This window comes from Salvia miltiorrhiza, chromosome 5 (assembly GCF_028751815.1).
Source record: "Salvia miltiorrhiza cultivar Shanhuang (shh) chromosome 5, IMPLAD_Smil_shh, whole genome shotgun sequence".
Taxonomy (NCBI): Eukaryota; Viridiplantae; Streptophyta; class Magnoliopsida; order Lamiales; family Lamiaceae; genus Salvia; species Salvia miltiorrhiza.
In genome coordinates, this window is record NC_080391.1 from 28,786,829 (window position 1) to 28,805,946 (window position 19,118).

A 19,118-nucleotide genomic window follows, 5' to 3' on the forward strand; every position below is an offset into this window, starting at 1 on the left:
GAGAGGAGAGTTGAACCTCTCATCTGCTCGGATCCTCGATCCGGTCGGCGGCGCTGAATGCACGCCGCGCCTCCCCACCGCGAATGCTCTTCTCCGCACCCGACCAGACGCCGATCCAGACTCACCACCTCACCCGACCAGACACCGAGAACGCCGATCCAGACTCCCCAACGCACCCGATCCAGACTCCCCACCGCACGCCACACCCGACCAGACGCCGAGAGCACGCCGCGACGCGTCCAGTTGCCGATCCAGCACCGCGAAGCTCTTCTCCGGCCGGCCGCGACTCCATATCGATCCGGTCGGCGGCGCTGTACCACGCCGCGCCTCCGCGAGAGCTCTTCTCCGGCCGGCCGCGACCCACCGGCGCTCAAGGCCCAGCTGCTCAGAAAGTGGCGATCTGAGGAAAGGGGATCTGGCGATCTGCACGCAGCCGCCGCCAACGCTGCTCGCCTCCGTCGCTGTTGACCTAAACTGCCGTTCTCCTGCCGGTGATGGATTCGAGTTCGCCGGAAGTCCATCGTGACAAGGGGGGCCTCAATCTTCCCCTGGTCTCTTCTAATTTTGACAGGTCTCGATCTAAGTCCCCTGCCAATGTTTCGTCTCAGCACCCGCCTCTCGTAAAGCCGGGTTATTCTTCCGGCGCAGTGGCTGTTGGGCAGCGCTCGTCGGGTTTTTCACCGGAGCAGAGTTTGATCGGTGATCTTAACCAGGCCATCCTTGGTTTGATACAGCCGCTGCCGTCTGTTGTTACTCCAGTAGCGCAGGTGCCGGGTTCTGCTCCGGCTGTTTCTTTCGCTGCCAAAGTAGCTGATAAAGTCCAACCCAAATCCCTTAAGAAGCCGGATGTTGCAGCGTATGGCCTCCGAGGCCTTCAAATACAGCGAGAAGGAGAGGTTGTCACCCTCTCAGTGCCCAAATCGGAATATCAAACAAAGTTGGAAGAGTTTCAATTTGCACTAATCGGTAGACTTATCCAACGTAAAGGGGACAAGCCACGCACGTTCGCCGACCTCTCTCATGAACTTCGAACCATATGGCAGTGCGCCGACTGTCAACTGGTGCCCATGGCTAAGGGATTCTTCGTTGTTAAATTTTTGACAATGGAAGCAAAAAAGAAAGCTAAGGGGAGTTCTTTTCTCCAACTGTCAATCGGCCACGTTCGCTTCCGTGAATGGACTAGGTATTTCGATCCGTATAAGGAAGTGTCGTCTCTGGCTCAGGTATGGGTTCGGATATATTATCTCCCTGTGGAGTTATGGACTCCGGTGATTATTGCTGGTATAGGTCGTGTGCTTGGTCATCCTATGCGAATTGATAATGCTTCCGCAACTGGTCATGTGGGACACTTTGCGCGGGTTTTGGTGGAACTTGACATGGCTTTGCCTATTCTCAACTCGATGTACATTGATGACGGCGATAGATCGTTCTACATTGAGTTTGGTTTTGAATCTATGCCCCTTTTTTGCTCGCGTTGTAAACTTACAGGTCATTCAACGGATAAATGCCGGAGAGCTGATAGGGCCACGAGCAAGCAAAAGATCACTGAGCCTCCTGCTGTGGTTGTGAAGAATCTTGATAAGGGAGAGGGTCCGATTCCTGCATGGCAGCCCAAAGTTGATATTCTTAAACCTCTATCAGGTCATGATCTTCTAGACGCGGCTACAGTACCTTTTTTGAAAAATGATCTCCCTCTGGCGGGGGATGCTAACCGATATCAAGCGCTAGATGAGGATGAGGAAGAGGAAGTGGAGGAGACTATCATTGCGGACTCCAATTATGAAGCAGAGCCTTTACATGAGGAAGAAAATGATGGGTCGCCTCACACGGACAAGGCTAGTGATAAGGAGGGCTCGAATGTAGAGGAAATTTTGGAGTTGGATTCTGGAACGAATAGTGGAGCAATGATAGAGCAACAACCGGTAGTTGGGGCAGAAGATTCAGCGAGCCAGCGGGTTAATTCGCCGATTAAGGAAGTTGATTTTGATAATAATTCCATTTCTTCTCCGGATGACATGGCGAGTCGTATTATTAGGTTAGAGGAGCAAGTTAATCAGGGGATGCAGTTGCTCTCAGAGCAGAAGCACGGACGTGGTCGTCCAAAGGGCTCGGTAAAGGGACGAGAGCCTATACATGCAATTCCGGAAGGTTGTATTAAAAGTCGTCTCAGGAATGCGGAAGAAATGGGTAACAAGCCGAGGGAGTTTGTGGTTGACGTCACCAATAGGCCTAGTATGATTGCAATGAATAATGTCGTCCATAGGCGTTGGTCGGATGATTTGGATAATGATCCTGACTTTCCTTTTTGAGTTGTTCTCCTTTGCTTTTTAAGCTTTTTGCCCTTAGTCTGCATCTTGTGCTTTCAAGGGATGTTTTTTCCTTTTCACTTTATAATAAACCTCAATTTAATAATAATCATTAAACATAATTGATAAAAATTTACTTTTAAAATCCCAAATCAACATGGTTATTTTTCTTGCTTCTCATTCTTTATAGGAAACAACTATTTAATTATTAGGAGGATAACTTGCTAATTTCGACAAAGAAATTGTTATTGCATAATGATTAATGAATAGAGTAGTCTGTCCAATATTCTATTTGGAATTCAAGTTGATATATACTCTTTTTATTGTTTTATTTTTTGAAGGGAAAGATAGTTCAGTGCAAATTAAATCTATAAAAATGCATCTACAAAATGATAAAATACGAAAAATATATTTGAGTATATGTATGAAAAGATAAACATGCAGTTGTTTTGTTTGTGTAAATGCAGTTCACCAAATTTTGTGTAATCTATATCAAGATATATTATGTTTGCATAGAACATATTCTTGTAAAAGACACTTGCACGGAACTACTAGAAATTTGCACATTTCAATAAAAAAAAGATACGTTATTATTTTACTACAAATTATATGTCTTGTGCAACATCAAGATACATCGTGTGCAACTTCAATATATGTCGTATGCAACCTCAATATATATATATATTGTCTAAACATATTAGAACTATGTAATGTATGATTAATGAATTATTTAGCAAAATAATACACAATAATGTATGATTAAATAATTAAAACAATCATTTCACAAACTAATATGTAATTATGAATGGATATCAATAGGGCTGTAAAATCAGGTTGCGGGTATCGGGTATACCCTCACCCGTCCCGATACCCGCGCGGGTATCGGGTACCCGATACCCGCAAATTTAAAGAGGAGAGTCGGGTGCGGGTATCATATCCTCAAAAATTAAAGAGGAGGGTCGGGTGCGGGTATCATATCCTCAAAAATCGCGGGTAGAGGGTACCCGCGGGTATATCCGTGGGTACCCGCATTACCCGCAAATAATATTAAAAAATTAAATTAAATAATTTTATTTAGGAATTTTAGGAATTAACTCCCCAAAACTCCAAGCCCTAATTTTATTTCGTGACTTTCTACACTATTAATTTCATTTTGAAACTACCTCTAGTACTATTACTTTATTATTGACTTTGTATTTATTAGACTGTTGGATTGATCTTTGATTTAGCGTTTGAACTTGAATTTTGATCGTTGTGCTTGTTTGTCAGCTGTTTATTTATTATTTATTCATTATAGGTTTTATGGATAATCGATGAAATAGAAAGGATATTTTCAATTTTTTTTTGTGAAATGCGGGACAAAATACCCTATTGCGGGATAAAATACCCTCCCGCGGGACCAAAAACCCGCAAAATTACAATAAAAAAAATTGCGGGACTGTGAGGGTACCCTCATACCCGCCGCGGGTATCCGCTGCGGGTATTTGGGTACCCGCAGCATGCAGGAGGGTTGGGTGAGGGTGGGATTTTGGGCGATTTTTGTCCCGCGGGTACCCGCATTTTGCGGGTAGGGTACCCGCAGGTACCCGAATTTACAGCCCTAGATATCAATAAGCATTGAATATCATAATCTATACAAAATTTTGAACTAAACAAATCAAAACATGAAAACTAGTTATATAGTGATACTGAAAATCAAATTCGTTGTTCTTTTAGTGATTGCATCTTCTTGCACATCATACACAACTTCTTCTTGCATACCACCTTTGTCATTTCTTTTTAGCTTCAACCTCTTTGTTGGTAGAGCAACACCGACCTAGGATATCATAATGAACTTTTACATCAGTATATGATGGTAATTAAACCCATTCACTTAAATTGTCCATATAGAATAACATATACACTTTAATCAATTACCAATACATATGATTCCAAACCATTTGTGCAACTAAAAACATCATACAATGCAATTAGCTTCAACTGTGCAACTAATAAATAATTTCTATGCAACAACTCAACACACAATATTTCGTGCAACAGTAAGCACCAGAAATGCAACAAGAAGTTTACTTTCACAAAAACCCCATGCGTACAACTAAATACATCAGAAAATGCAATTAACTTCATCTATGCAACAACATAATATTTATGTGCAATAACTCACAATTTAAATGTAATTAGCTAAAAAAATCAAAGCAAAGCAACAAGATACAATTACCGAGCAACACAATACTCCCATCTGTGCAAATAATTCACAATAGCTTCATCTGTGCAACAACTCAATATTTCCGTGCAAAAGAGAATTTTAATCCACACAAAAAAGAAAAACCAAGCAACACAATAGCTTCATCTGTGCAACAATTCTGCAACTCATATTACACTATTTCGTGCAATTAGTAACCTTCTCAAATGCAACAAGAATTTTTAATTAAAACTTAGAAAATAAAATAACATTTTTCACAAACATTACAGAATCCGTGATATCTAAAATAACCATCCGTGCAATAAACAATCATTTGTGCAACAAGAATATTTTCACTATTTCAATGTAACTAAGAAGTTTCTGTGCAAATTGTAACATCTATATTTGTATTCAAATTTCAAAAACAAAGATTAGCTTATGTCCAACACATTTCAATTGTGCAAAAACTCACAAGTATATGTGCATCTTCAAATTGATATTCAAATTTTAAAAAATGGTATCATATTTTTCCCACAAAACACAATAAACGTGCAACACAATACTATCAATATTTATATTCAAATTCCAAAAAAGACTAGCATATTTCCCACACATTTCAATTGTGCAAAAACTCACAAGTATCTGTTCATCTTCAAACTGATATTCAAATACAAATAAACATAATAATATTTTTCCAGCGCATCACAACAATTGTGCAATACGACATCATCATCTGTGCAACAACCCCACTTGTGCAAACGACATCATCATATGTGCAACAACCATAATTGAACTAAAAACCACCTTCCACATGCAGAAACAAAAACAATAGACTCATACATGTACGGTGAACATATATGATTTTTTATTCATACAATTATGAAACTAGCCCATTCAATCTAAATATAAATAAAATTAAAAACAAGATCGACAATACGATTAAAATTGATACATTCTTCTTTGCTGGAAAGCAAATCCACTAACGAAAGCTAGAATCGCCGAAAATTGAACTTATCTGTGGGCACGCTGATGGGAACACAGTCGCCTGAAAGTGAAATCGCTCGTCGTTAACTTTGAAAACCTTGATGCATAGAAATCGCTGGAGAAATCGAAGAACCAATCGTCGTTTACCTTAAAAACGAAATTTTCACTGGAGATTCCCTTCAATGGAGGAGGATGTTTTTACCCTATAGAAAAGTGAAAGACGGAAGTAAATCCTTCCTAAAATCACGTTGCAGTTATTTAGTGAATCTTTCTTCACATTTCTACCCTTTCTAATTTTCTATAATTTATTAAAATGAAACAGTGTGCATCTACAAAGATTAATCTCAGTCGTTGTTTTCTTTAAAATCAAAGGTTGATATTGATTCTTAGTTTTCATCTTAAGGAGGGTTTCTATGTTACCCTTAATGAAGGGTTTCTATATATATATATATATAGGACTAAATATTTAAAACATTCACATAGAAACAAAGAAAAATTCGTCAATTGCATAAATATTTAAAAGATCATAAAGAGCTTAATGTTGTTGCAAACGTATTCAAGTTCATAAAGTGAAGATATGGAATGATATAGTGTATAAACGTGATCCCTTAAATTGTGGGAAGATATTAATTAATAAAAATGTAATTACATTACTAACCTCCTAAAGATATTCAGCTGATTCCATTCTAATATATCTAATCTAAATCTGACTGTGTATATTAGTGAGATGAAGCGCTAAGATTAGGTCTTATTTCATAGATTAAAAGTGAGTCTTATTTTAGCGCAACCATATATATATATATATATATATATATATATATATATATATATATATATATATATAAGTGGGGTGGGCTACCGTGAGAGCATATCTTAAAATAAGATATAAGAGCAATTTTTAATGTATGAATTTTATATAGAACACGTATGAATTCGCTGTATAAAGGTATGAATTTTGAAAAATAAATTTTTGCTACCTTTGGGATTCGAACTCAGGACCATAAATCCATCCAACAGGATTACGAATCAACCGTAGATCTTGATGATCTAAGGGCTGAAAATGATTCTTATTTTATATATTAAGAAGTGCACTTATTTTAGCCCTTCCCTATATAAGTAATGTACAATATATAATAAATAATATTATTTACACTAAATATATAATTTTTAAGAGTCTTCATCCTTAAATGAATAAAAATTGCAATATTGAATACAAATATTCAGCCAAACGAAGTTGATGAAACTGCCGATAAGGATCTTCAAACGTAACTTAGTGGGTGATTAGAGATAAAACAATGAATGTGATTTAGTAAAATCCCACCTTCCTTAATTACAAGATTTGATCTTGCATGATTTTAGGAATAACACAGTTACACAAAATGATAAAATGACTAGACGGTCCTTTTACACGTAAATTATGCTTAGGTAATTTGATAGATAATAACCGTTGGATGGAGAGGATCAAGGAGATGAGATCCAGTGTCCCACAATCTTATGTGTGTCACTGTGTCTCATGCTTATATCTATTATTTTAAAAAAAATTATAAAAATAAAATTTATTATAATACTATGGATTATATTTAATTTTTATTTCAAAAAATTATTTTTTTTTTAAAATTATACATCATGACTTTGAATTTATCGACCTATTATTAGCTAATAAAAGTGAAATTAAATAATAAAAAATAATTATATACCCTAAATTGATGGAATAAACCCTTGTTAATAATCACAAAATTAAACTAAAGCATATAAAGTTGAAATTGAAAAAAATATATATAAAAAATTAAACAAAATTGAAAATGGGACACAAAGTGAGACATAAAGTGTGGTACACTGAATCTCATTCCGAGGATCAAGGGCTATAATTAGTTCCTAGTTCTCACAAAAATATTGAGTTTTTACGGGATCCTCCCTCCTATATATATATATATATATATATATAGGAGGAAGTTATACTAAGAATGCTATCTTTCGTGATAAATAAGAATGATTGAATAAGTCAGTATATAGTGTTGAATAAGCTGCTTGTAATGACTGCATAACAAAATTCAATTTTTTTTTGATCGGACAAAGTAATGTTAGAAGTTAGCAGTTAGTACCCCAAACACTCCAAGAAATCACCAAGCCCACCTTATCTCTCCAAACACCAAATTCGCTCCCAATGGGGATCGAACCCGAGTCTCATCACTAAAGTGAGGACCCGGTGGCCAGGTGAGCTAAGCCCCCTGGTTCATAACGAAATTCAATTAATTAGATGGAATTTTCGCTCCCTCCAGGATTCGAACCCAGGTAAAAATATTGTACAGTCATTACAAGCAGCTTATTCAACACTATATATTGGCTTATTCAATCATTCTCATTTCTGACGAAAGATAGCATTCTTAGTATAACTCATCCATATATATATATATATATATATATATATATATATATATATATATATAAACATACTACATAACTTATTTTTTAATGTAATACTCCCTCCGTCCCAAATGAAATGTCCTATTTCTTTTCGGCACGGAGATTAAGAAATGTGTATAAAGTAGATAAAGTTGATTGGTGGAAATTATTTAAATATTAAGTATAGAGAGAGAGTGTATTGCCAAAAAAGAAAACATGACATTTTGTTTGGGACAACCCAAAAAAGAAAACAGGACATTTCGTTTGGGACGGAGGGAGTACGTAATAACATATTTTTATTTAATTGATCATATATGTTCAATAAGCATAAATAAAACTATTAAAAATTTGAAAAATATAAAATATTTCTCATGCATCGAAGGAAGGGAAAATCTAGTTCTAATTTAATTGTGAGAACTTTTAGTATGAGTATGTTAATGAGAAAAAAATAATAATAATGCATTTAACAAGAAAATTGGACCGTGTGACTTGGGATGGACAAAAAAAAGAAGATTAAATGGAACATTATTAGATTTAATTAAAAGGTATTTTTTTTAGACCAATTTAATTAAAGGTAGTGGTTCCTTTACTTAACGTATGTAATTAAGCGCAAACACTATATAACATCAAATTAAAAACGGAAACTTAAATATACAACCATTAAATCCACTAATTAATTACAGTATTATATTATAAACAAATTAGTATATAGCAAGAGATATTCCATGATAAACCAAGCAACATCGACAAACGAAGTATAACATTAGTAGCAAAATAAAAAGAAAACATTAAAAAAGTGGGAAAAAATGGTTTCTTATCTGCAGAAAATGATGTTCATCGCTCTCACCATCGCAATAGCAGTTCCTTATTCAAGAAGCCATCGAAGAAGATCACACGACTCAGACTCCAACAACACGGAACAATACTTGAGAGATCTGTGCTCCGAAACCGACAGATCAGACGTGTGTTGGAACATCCTGAAATCCGAGTTGCGCCGCTTCGACGACTGCGACGACAGAGACATCAGTGACGGCGTGATCGACCTAGCGAAAGAAAAATCAAAGGTGATTCGCGACCAGCTCAAGCAGTGGCACACAGATTCCAACGACGACAGCTTGAAAGAGAAGTACCATTTGTGTTGGGAGAACTACAACGATGTCTACCGCGACCTCCAAGAGGCGTCGAAGAACTTAGGTTCCGATGATTATAAGAAAATTTCGGATCAGATCGACGATGCTGAAGACGAACTGGACGAGTGTAGACGGGAATTCGGGCCGGGTTCGTTTGATCCGGGCCATGTCGAGGACCGGAACAATGAGCTCGAGATTTACTTGGACGTTGTTCGGGCTGCCGCAGACCGTTTGGAAGATTACTACGACCACCATTAAATTTAATTTCATATTGTTGAATTTATTGGAAAAATTTATATTATTGAAATAAGAAAATGTTATCTGGGCAATGAGCTAATAAATATTCTTTTAAATTATTATCTGCTGCGCATACAAAAATATGAATTTCAATGAATGTGTATATATATAGGAAATAGATCATGTAGTACCCAAACTGCTTTAGATAGTACGTAGTATCAATTCTTAAACAAAATTGAAGATATAGAACAGATCAAGTTGATGAGTTTGAAATTAAACCTTAGTGAATGGGCTCTGTTGTTTTGTGACTTACTGGAAATTGATGAATGAGAGGAGAAGTTCCTAAGATTGATTTCAGTTTTGAATTTGAACTTCAATCTCTTTCTTTTGTGGTGGAACGGTAGTGTAGAATGAGGGAAGGAGAAGACTTTCTGGTCTGTCAATTATTTAATTACTATTAATTTTCATATTGATTTTCTTCTTGCCTCGCCCCCAACGATAATCTCAAACAAAAAAAGAGAAAGAAATTAACGACGAATAAATAATAAGGTAGAGACGTGACAATAGGGCTAAAAGCTCCAACTACCGACAAACATATCTGAAGAATGAAAAGGCAATCAAACTTGGTTTATTTTCCAAAGTGACAAAGTCTGAAACCATGAAAATATTTCATTTTTCAACTTAATCAAATGTATTTGATTTGCATAATTGTATGACTATTTCCAAATTTAATCTTATCAATATCATCTATATATATCCATGCACCCATCTAATTCTACATCTCAACTTAATTTCTCATCTCCAAAATGCCAATTTATTTGCTTCAACACCTTTTTATCATCTCTTTAACTTCAACAATTATTTGCCAAACAAATTTTGGTCACGCATACAACTTATGCCAAGATGACCAGAAAATATTGTTACTTGAGCTGAAGAAGGAGTTGAAATTCAGTTCTTTTGTTGCAAGAAAATTGGTGCAATGGAATAAGAGCGATGATTGTTGCGAGTGGGAAGGTGTGGGATGCGACGCTGCAGGCCATGTTGTGAGTCTGCAACTCGACAACCAAGGCATTTCAGGTGGAATTGAGAATTCATCAAGTCTTGTAAGTCTTGATTATCTTGAGAAGTTGAACTTTGCTCACAATTCAATCAATGGGAGCATTCCCACTCTAAATCTCTCTAACTTGATTGAGTTAGATTTGAGCAGTAACCAACTCAATGGCCCTATTTCCGACTCTTTCATCAATCTAGTAAGCCTTGAGGTTCTCTCCCTATCCAATAACTTGTTCACTGGCATTTTTCAACTACAAAATATTCAAAAGCTTCACAATCTCACGACTCTCAATCTTTCTCAGAATAACTTTTCAATTGATGCTGCAGGCAGCATTAGTTCCCAAATAAAGAAGCTGAGCCTATCTTCTTGCAACCTGCAAAAATTTCCTGATTTTCTAAAACAATCCAACTTGAACTTTTTGGACCTCTCACACAACCAAATAACAGGGGAAATACCTAGTTGGATTTGGGAAATGGGAAATGGAGATCTTTATCATTTGAATCTTTCTTATAATGCCTTGATTGATCTGCAAAAGCCTTTCCACATTCCCAACTTCCTCGCGGAGCTGGATTTACATTCAAACCAGCTCCGGGGTGAGTTGCCCCTGCTGCCACAAGGCGCCTCCTATGTAGATTTATCTCATAACAAATTTGACAGGCACATCCCTCTCAACTTTGTTAGCTTCAACTTCTTTCTTATTTTCTTATCCATTGCAAATAACAGCATAAGCGGATCAATTCCAACGTGCATTTGCAGTGCCGAGGCTATTCAACTTGTCGACATTTCTTTCAATAACTTGAGTGGTAGTATACCTCCATGCCTTGTGGAAAGGATGTCTAGTCTTGAAATTTTCAGTCTTAGAAGAAACAACATCGGTGGTGATATCCCTGATAAATTTCCAACCAGTTGTAGCTTGAGGATCTTGGATCTCAACAACAACAACTTAGGAGGGAATCTTCCCAAGTCCCTAGCAAATTGCAAATCATTAGAGTTCGTGAGTGTCGGAGAGAACAACATCGGAGGTAACTTCCCGTGCATGTTGCCGTCAAGATTGAAAGTTTTGGTGTTGCGTTCCAACAGGTTCGGTGGAGAGGTGAAATGTGGTTGGCCAAATCTTCAGATCGTCGACATATCTTCTAATAATTTCAGTGGAGATCTGCATCACTTAAGCTTCTCAACCTGGAACAAGATGACGCTACACAGTGATGCAAATATGAATCACGAAAGCTTGGGAATTAACATTGTACGTCCTGACTTGGAATACTTGGCTCAAGTGACATTAACCATCAAAGGCTTACAGTTTGAGCTTCACAAGATTTGGATAAAGTTTACATCTCTTGATTTCTCTTGCAATAATTTCCATGGAGAGATACCAGAAGCAATAGGTGATCTGAGCTTGCTTCATCTTCTCAACTTATCCAACAACGCCCTCACCGGCCCAATCCCAAAATCATTGGGTAATTTGAGGGAGCTTGAAGCACTCGATCTCTCAGTGAATCAGCTAGCTGAGACCATCCCGGTGGAGCTTACACGCCTCACATTCCTTGGGATCTTGAATGTGTCCTACAATAAGCTGGTCGGAAGGATCCCACGCAGTCCTCAGTTTTCAACATTTGGGAATGATTCATACATAGGAAACACAGGCTTATGCGGTTATCCGCTCAGCGTAAGCTGCAGGGACTATGGAAACTAGAGTTTTCATGGTGCGTTTTGCTTTTTATCCCTCTAAATAAAGAGATAATATAATAAGTTAGAAATTTATTATTTAAAACAAGAACCACATTTTATATTATTTTGAATGATAATATATTTATGCTCTAGTAAGGTGGTATGGAACTATAAGATCATCATTAAGTATAAAATTATACATTTTCAAATGAAAAACTTGAAAAATGTGTTGTTCAAAAATTTATATCATCTGTCCGAATTTTTTATTACGTCAAAATAAATCAGATATAATAAGGTAAATAAAATTTATCATTTTCCTTATACCCCAAAGCAAACACACCTTTAACCACTATCAACCTTGGATTAATGTAGAATTTGGATTAAATAAATATATTGATTTCCATTATGTTTAGTATTTGTGTCCAAGGTTCAACTCATATTGTGTAAACAATATCTAACTAAAATTGTATGTGTGTGTTGGCCTAACGATAAAATAGTTAATTCCTAATGTTAAAGATCTTTGGATTTAAGTTCACCATGGCACAATCTTTAAATTTAATTACTTACTTACTTATTAATTTATGGGGTAATTGCCCCTAAATACATTATCTTTCTCCATTTTCTGAAATTGCACAGCACCTTTGAAATCCGCCTCAGAATACATCACATTTCCTTCTTCTTTTTTTTTTTCTTTCTGAAATTGCACATGATTAGTCAACTACCAAACGTGAAAATGACGTGCACTACAAAAAAATCGTAGATTACCGACGGCGAAATGCCGTCGGTAACAAAAGACGGCCGCCGGTAAATAGTGTTACCGGCGGCGTTACCGGCGGCAACTCGCCGTCGCTAAACGGTTCGTCGGCAACTCCATTACCGACGGCGATCGGCCGCCGCCGGCAATTAACGGCGGCGAAGCCGCCGGCATTTCCGCCGTTAAATACCGCCGTTGAACGGCGGAGAGTTGCCGGAAAATTACCGACGGCGTTTGCCGTCGGTAATTAGCGGCGGCGATATCACCGTCGGTAATTTCCACCGGACGGTGGTGGCGCACACGCCGGAGTTGTTCACAATATTACCGAGGGCAAAATGCCGTCGGTAATTACCGACGGCATTACCGACGGCATTTGCCCTCGGTAGTATTTTTTAATTTATTTTTTTTATTTTATTTATTTTATTTATTTATTTATTTTATTGTATATCCACAATTTATTTCGGTATTTATACAGTATTGCATAATTTAGACGAACTTCCCAGTCGGTCACCCATCTTAGTTGTGCTCTAAGTCAAGCACGCTTAACCTTGAAGTTCTTTTCGAATGGTCACCAGTACAGAACACTCGTATTATTGATATATATAGTACTTATCTATTAATTCATTTAAAGTCTACTTCAATATACAATATCATATATATTCATAACCTTAGAATATGTCGAGATGATATACAAAAAATGTTGTTAATTACGGATTGGGCTCGTTTCCGTTCTTATTTTTATGTCGGAAAAATATTTATTAATTAATTTATTATTAATTTTTGATTTTTTTTTTATCAATCTAGTTTATACACCATTCATAACCTTAGTGTTGATTGATGAGTGAATCACTAATCAAATTAACATTCTTAAGTTATAATTATAAGTTACTTACTAAGAATCTTGAATTCTTAGTAATAATATTAGATTAGTGATGATTGATGAGTGAATCACTAATCAAATTAACATTCTTAAGTTATAATTATAAGATTCTTACTAAGAATCTTGAATTCTTAGTAATAATCTTGGATTAGTGATGATTGATGAGTGAATCACTAATCAAATTAACATTCTTAAGTTATAATTATAAGATTCTTACTAAGAATCTTGAATTCTTAGTAATAATATTGGATTAGTGATGATTGATGAGTGAATCACTAATCAAATTAACATTCTTAAGTTATAATTATAAGATTCTTACTAAGAATCTTGAATACTTAGTAATAATCTTGGATTAGTGATAATTGATGAGTGAATCACTAATCAAATTAACATTCTTAAGTTATAATTATAAGATTCTTACTAAGAATCTTGAATTCTTAGTAATAATATTGGATTAGTGATGATTGATGAGTGAATCACTAATCAAATTAACATTCTTAAGTTATAATTATAAGATTCTTACTAAGAATCTTGAATTCTTAGTAATAATCTTGGATTAGTGATAATTGATGAGTGAATCACTAATCAAATTAACATTCTTAAGTTATAATTAATTATAAGATTCTTACTAAGAATCTTGAATTCTTAGTAATAATATTGGATTAGTGATGATTGATGAGTGAATCACTGATCAAATTAACATTCTTAAGTTATAATTAATTATAAGATTCTTACTAAGAATCTTGAATTCTTAGTAATAATCTTGGATTAGTGATGATTGATGAGTGAATCACTAATCAAATTAACATTCTTAAGTTGTAATTACAAGATTCTTACTAAGAATCTTGAATTCTTAGTAATAATATTGGATTAGTGATGATTGATGAGTGAATCACTAATCAAATTAACATTCTTAAGTTATAATTATAAGATTCTTACTAAGAATCTTATAATCTTAGTAATAATCTTGGATTAGTGATGATTGATGAGTGAATCACTAATCAAATTAACATTCTTAAGTTGTAATTATAAGATTCTTACTAAGAATCTTGAATTCTTAGTAATAATATTGGATTAGTGATGATTGATGAGTGAATCACTAATCAAATTAACATTCTTAAGTTATAATTATAAGATTCTTACTAAGAATCTTGAATTCTTAGTAATAATCTTGGATTAGTGATGATTGATGAGTGAATCACTAATCAAATTAACATTCTTAAGTTATAATTATAAGATTCTTACTAAGAATCTTGAATTCTTAGTAATAATATTAGATTAGTGATGATTGATGAGTGAATCACTAATCAAATTAACATTCTTAAGTTATAATTATAAGATTCTTACTAAGAATCTTGAATTCTTAGTAATAATCTTGGATTAGTGATGATTGATGAGTGAATCACTAATCAAATTAACATTCTTAAGTTATAATTAATTATAAGATTCTTACTAAGAATCTTGAATTCTTAGTAATAATATTGGATTAGTGATGATTGATGAGTGAATCACTGATCAAATTAACATTCTTAAGTTATAATTAATTATAAGATTCTTACTAAGAATCTTGAATTCTTAGTAATAATCTTGGATTAGTGATGATTGATGAGTGAATCACTAATCAAATTAACATTCTTAAGTTATAATTATAAGATTCTTACTAAGAATCTTGAATTCTTAGTAATAATCTTGGATTAGTGATGATTGATGAGTGAATCACTAATCAAATTAACATTCTTAAGTTATAATTATAAGATTCTTACTAAGAATCTTGAATTCTTAGTAATAATCTTGGATTAGTGATGATTGATGAGTGAATCACTAATCAAATTAACATTCTTAAGTTATAATTAATTATAAGATTCTTACTAAGAATCTTGAATTCTTAGTAATAATATTGGATTAGTGATGATTGATGAGTGAATCACTAATCAAATTAACATTCTTAAGTTATAATTAATTATAAGATTCTTACTAAGAATGTTGAATTCTTAGTAATAATCTTGGATTAGTGATGATTGATGAGTGAATCACTAATCAAATTAACATTCTTAAGTTATAATTATAAGAATCTTGAATTCTTAGTAATAATCTTGGATTAGTGTTGATTGATGAGTGAATCACTAATCAAATTAACATTCTTAAGTTATAATTATAAGTTACTTACTAAGAATCTTGAATTCTTAGTAATAATATTAGATTAGTGATGATTGATGAGTGAATCACTAATCAAATTAACATTCTTAAGTTATAATTATAAGATTCTTACTAAGAATCTTGAATTCATAGTAATAATCTTAGATTAGTAATAATCAATGTTTAAATTTTCACTTGTATTTCAATATATATTTGATTTCAAGCTCCCCAATGGGGAGGGCTCGCTGAAATGTAGCTTGAGCCCACTCATGAGCGAGCCTAGGGATGGCAACGGGCCGGATCTGGACAATACCAGATCCAGATCCGTTTTCATATACCAGATCCGTGGATCTGAAAATTTTGGATCCAGATCCAGATCCGTCAGATCCGCGGGTCTACGGGTCCAGATCCATGGATCTACTATTTTTAAATTAAATTAAAAAAATTTCACAAAATCAACAATATCTAATTTCCATCATGAAAAATATAACACAAAATACTTTTATCTAATTACTTTTAATTTTTATTCTTTTGAATATAATTTATTTATTATTTTTAATTTAATTAATATTATTAGTAAACTAAATATAAAATATAAAAAATATATATAAAATAAAACGGATCCACGGGTCGGATCTGGGCCGGATTCGGATCTAAAATTTCAAGATCCAAATCCAGATCCGTTTTCAAAATTGAGATCCAGATCCAGATCCGTCGGGTCCAAAAAATTGAGATTCAGATCCATAAAAACGGATCTGGATCCACAGATCTGGACCGGGTCCAAGATCCACTGCCATCCCTAAGCGAGCCCCACTGTACATGCTCTTATACTTTTATACACTCCAGAAACTCCTTCTTTTGTACAAATAAAATAAATAATTTTCATCACCATCTTTCCAGTAACTTTCAAATTCAATCAATGCAAAATTAAAAAAAAATAAAATAAAAAAATAAATAAAGACTAACTGAAACACAGACATTCAGAATTAGAATTGCATGATTGAATCATCCGATAAACATGCATGAGAAGTAATCTCAAACCCTGATTACCAACAAAATCAAAATGAATCAAATATTTTTATTCAAATTGAACTTCAAACAAAAATTTATTATCGTCAGAATCATTGCACTTAATATATAAAGTAATGCACTACAATAATGCCTTGTATAGAATATTAGATTCTCACTTAGGGAAACTTTTTCAAATTAACCATAATTCCCTCTGGCCTCCTTTCAGGTAGGGTTGTAAATTGAATCAAATATTTTTGTTTGATTCGGGATTCGATTTGAATTTGATATTTGTATTAAAAAATATTTGATTTCTGTCTAATATAAATGTTCGATTCGATTAGTATTAAAATACAAATATGAAATTATGATATTCGTAGATACCTAATTAAATATTACTAATATATATATATATATATATATATATATATATATATATATATATATATATATATATATTTGTGTGTGCGCGCGCGCACGTGTGGATAGGCTAAAATAAATTATAAATTGCTTTTCACCCTTAAATTGTAAACTTTAGAGTGGATTCATCACTTTGTTGGATGGATTTAACTTTATATTCATGAATATTTAATTCTATATAATAATTATAATATTATTAAAGAAATACAATAAAAGAATTATATGGTACTATATAATACTTTATTCGTCCCAACTTTTAGTATCCATTTGAGAGTGCCACAGGTTTTAATAAAGTGGTTGGGTATGTTGTGAGTGGAATAATAGTCCCACATTTTATGTGAGTGTTAAAATAATTTAAGCGGAGCAAGAGTTCCACCTACTTTTACTAAAAATAATACTAGATACCAATATGTGGGACATCCAAAAAAGAAAATATGGATGCAAAAAGTTGGGGCGGAAGTAGTAATTGATAATTTCAAAACATAAAATATAAAGAAATCATGATATACATGTGTTAAAGTCATTCTTCACAATTTAAAAAGAAAAACTTCACAATTTATAAAATTAAAATTTTAAATTGAATTGATTCTTCCACCACAAGTCGCGCTTCATCATTGCGATTATGAATTAATCGAATAATTCACAATCGATTTGATATTCGAATTTTGATAGTCGTATTTAATAAATATTCGATTTGATTCGAATAATATTCAAATACAAACATAAAATTACGATATCAAACTGATTCAATTCGTTTACGTTCCTATTTCTAGGCTCCCACCACTCGTATCACCTTACTATAAGGGTGCGTTCTCTTTGTGGGAAAAGGATGGAAAACAAATAATTTCCCTCATTTTCCATCTTTTTCATGTGTTCTCTTTGTTAGCAAATTTTCTCCGGGCAGGAGGGAAAATTTTCCCGGGCAGCCCCTTTTTCCACATTTTCATCACAAATCATGATAATATTATCATGACCTGCAGGTGTGATAAAATTTTTCCATAATGTATATTTTTTTGATCTTCCAATTTTGCCCTTAACACTAGGAATGTCAGTGAGTGAGTCTTATTCGAATCGAAACCATTAACTTTTTTTTCTTTAATTTTACTCCCCACCCCACGCCCCCACCCACCCTCCCCTACCCCACGCCCCCACCCACCCCCTCCCCACCACCCCCAAATTTTTTTTCCCCCAATTTTTTTTTTTAATTTTTCTTGCCATCTCCACCCACCCCCTACCCCACGCCCCCAACACCCCTCCCCACCCCCCCACCCCAACCAAAAAATATATTTTTTTAAATTTTTCCCGCCACCTCCACCCACCCCTCCCTACCCCATGCCCCCACCCCCCCAAAAAAAATTAAATTTTTCTCGCCACCTCCACCCCGCCCCCACTCACCCTCCCCCGACCCCCCAAAAAAAATTGGATGGGAAGGGTTGTTGGGAACCTTGTGGAATATCCTAACCCTTGTTTTGATGATACCAAAAATCATAGGACTTATTTGTAATAGACTAGAATCGTTTTGAACTCAAGTGTTAGAGTTCGTTTCTAGTTTAGTTGCGGTGTCGAAGACTGAAGACTGATGAATGAAGACTGAAGACTGGAGTTACCAACTGAAGTATCAGTTGAAGAATCAGTTGAAGACTGATTATTTAATGCGCGCAATGGACTGATACTAAAGTCAAGTATCAGTTGAACATTCCTCCTAGGACTGATCTTCCAACGTTCAGAGGAAGCCACGTACGCACAAGTACAGCCGCATTAAATGCAGAGATATCACAATATCTTATCTCTGCAGAGGTCATTCCTATCTGGTGGTTACTTTTCAGAGATGTCACTTCTCATGTCCATCAAAGAGAGCCGTTTCCACACAGACAAGGAACCTCGAAGATTGAAGCCTCAGCCCAAATTCGAATTGCTCTCCAACGGAAGAAATCTTGAGGACGATTTACACCAACG

The 19,118-nt window shown here is 34.7% G+C and overlaps 3 protein-coding genes across 3 annotated transcripts in view; 2 read left to right on the forward strand and 1 right to left on the reverse strand.

The window, feature by feature from the left end:
* The window catches only part of LOC131025745 (uncharacterized), a 774,387-nt gene that overhangs the window by 664,191 nt on the left and 91,078 nt on the right, over nucleotides 1-19,118 (reverse strand). The gene's annotated exons all lie outside the window — the stretch shown is intronic.
* Nucleotides 8,530-9,361, forward strand: LOC131026319 (uncharacterized). The gene has a single exon (XM_057956164.1). The coding sequence runs from the start codon at nucleotides 8,682-8,684 to the stop codon at nucleotides 9,261-9,263; it is 582 nt and encodes a 193-aa protein (XP_057812147.1). The 5' UTR covers nucleotides 8,530-8,681; the 3' UTR covers nucleotides 9,264-9,361.
* Nucleotides 10,049-11,989, forward strand: LOC131025755 (receptor-like protein 36). Its single transcript, XM_057955542.1, has one exon. The coding sequence runs from the start codon at nucleotides 10,049-10,051 to the stop codon at nucleotides 11,987-11,989; it is 1,941 nt and encodes a 646-aa protein (XP_057811525.1).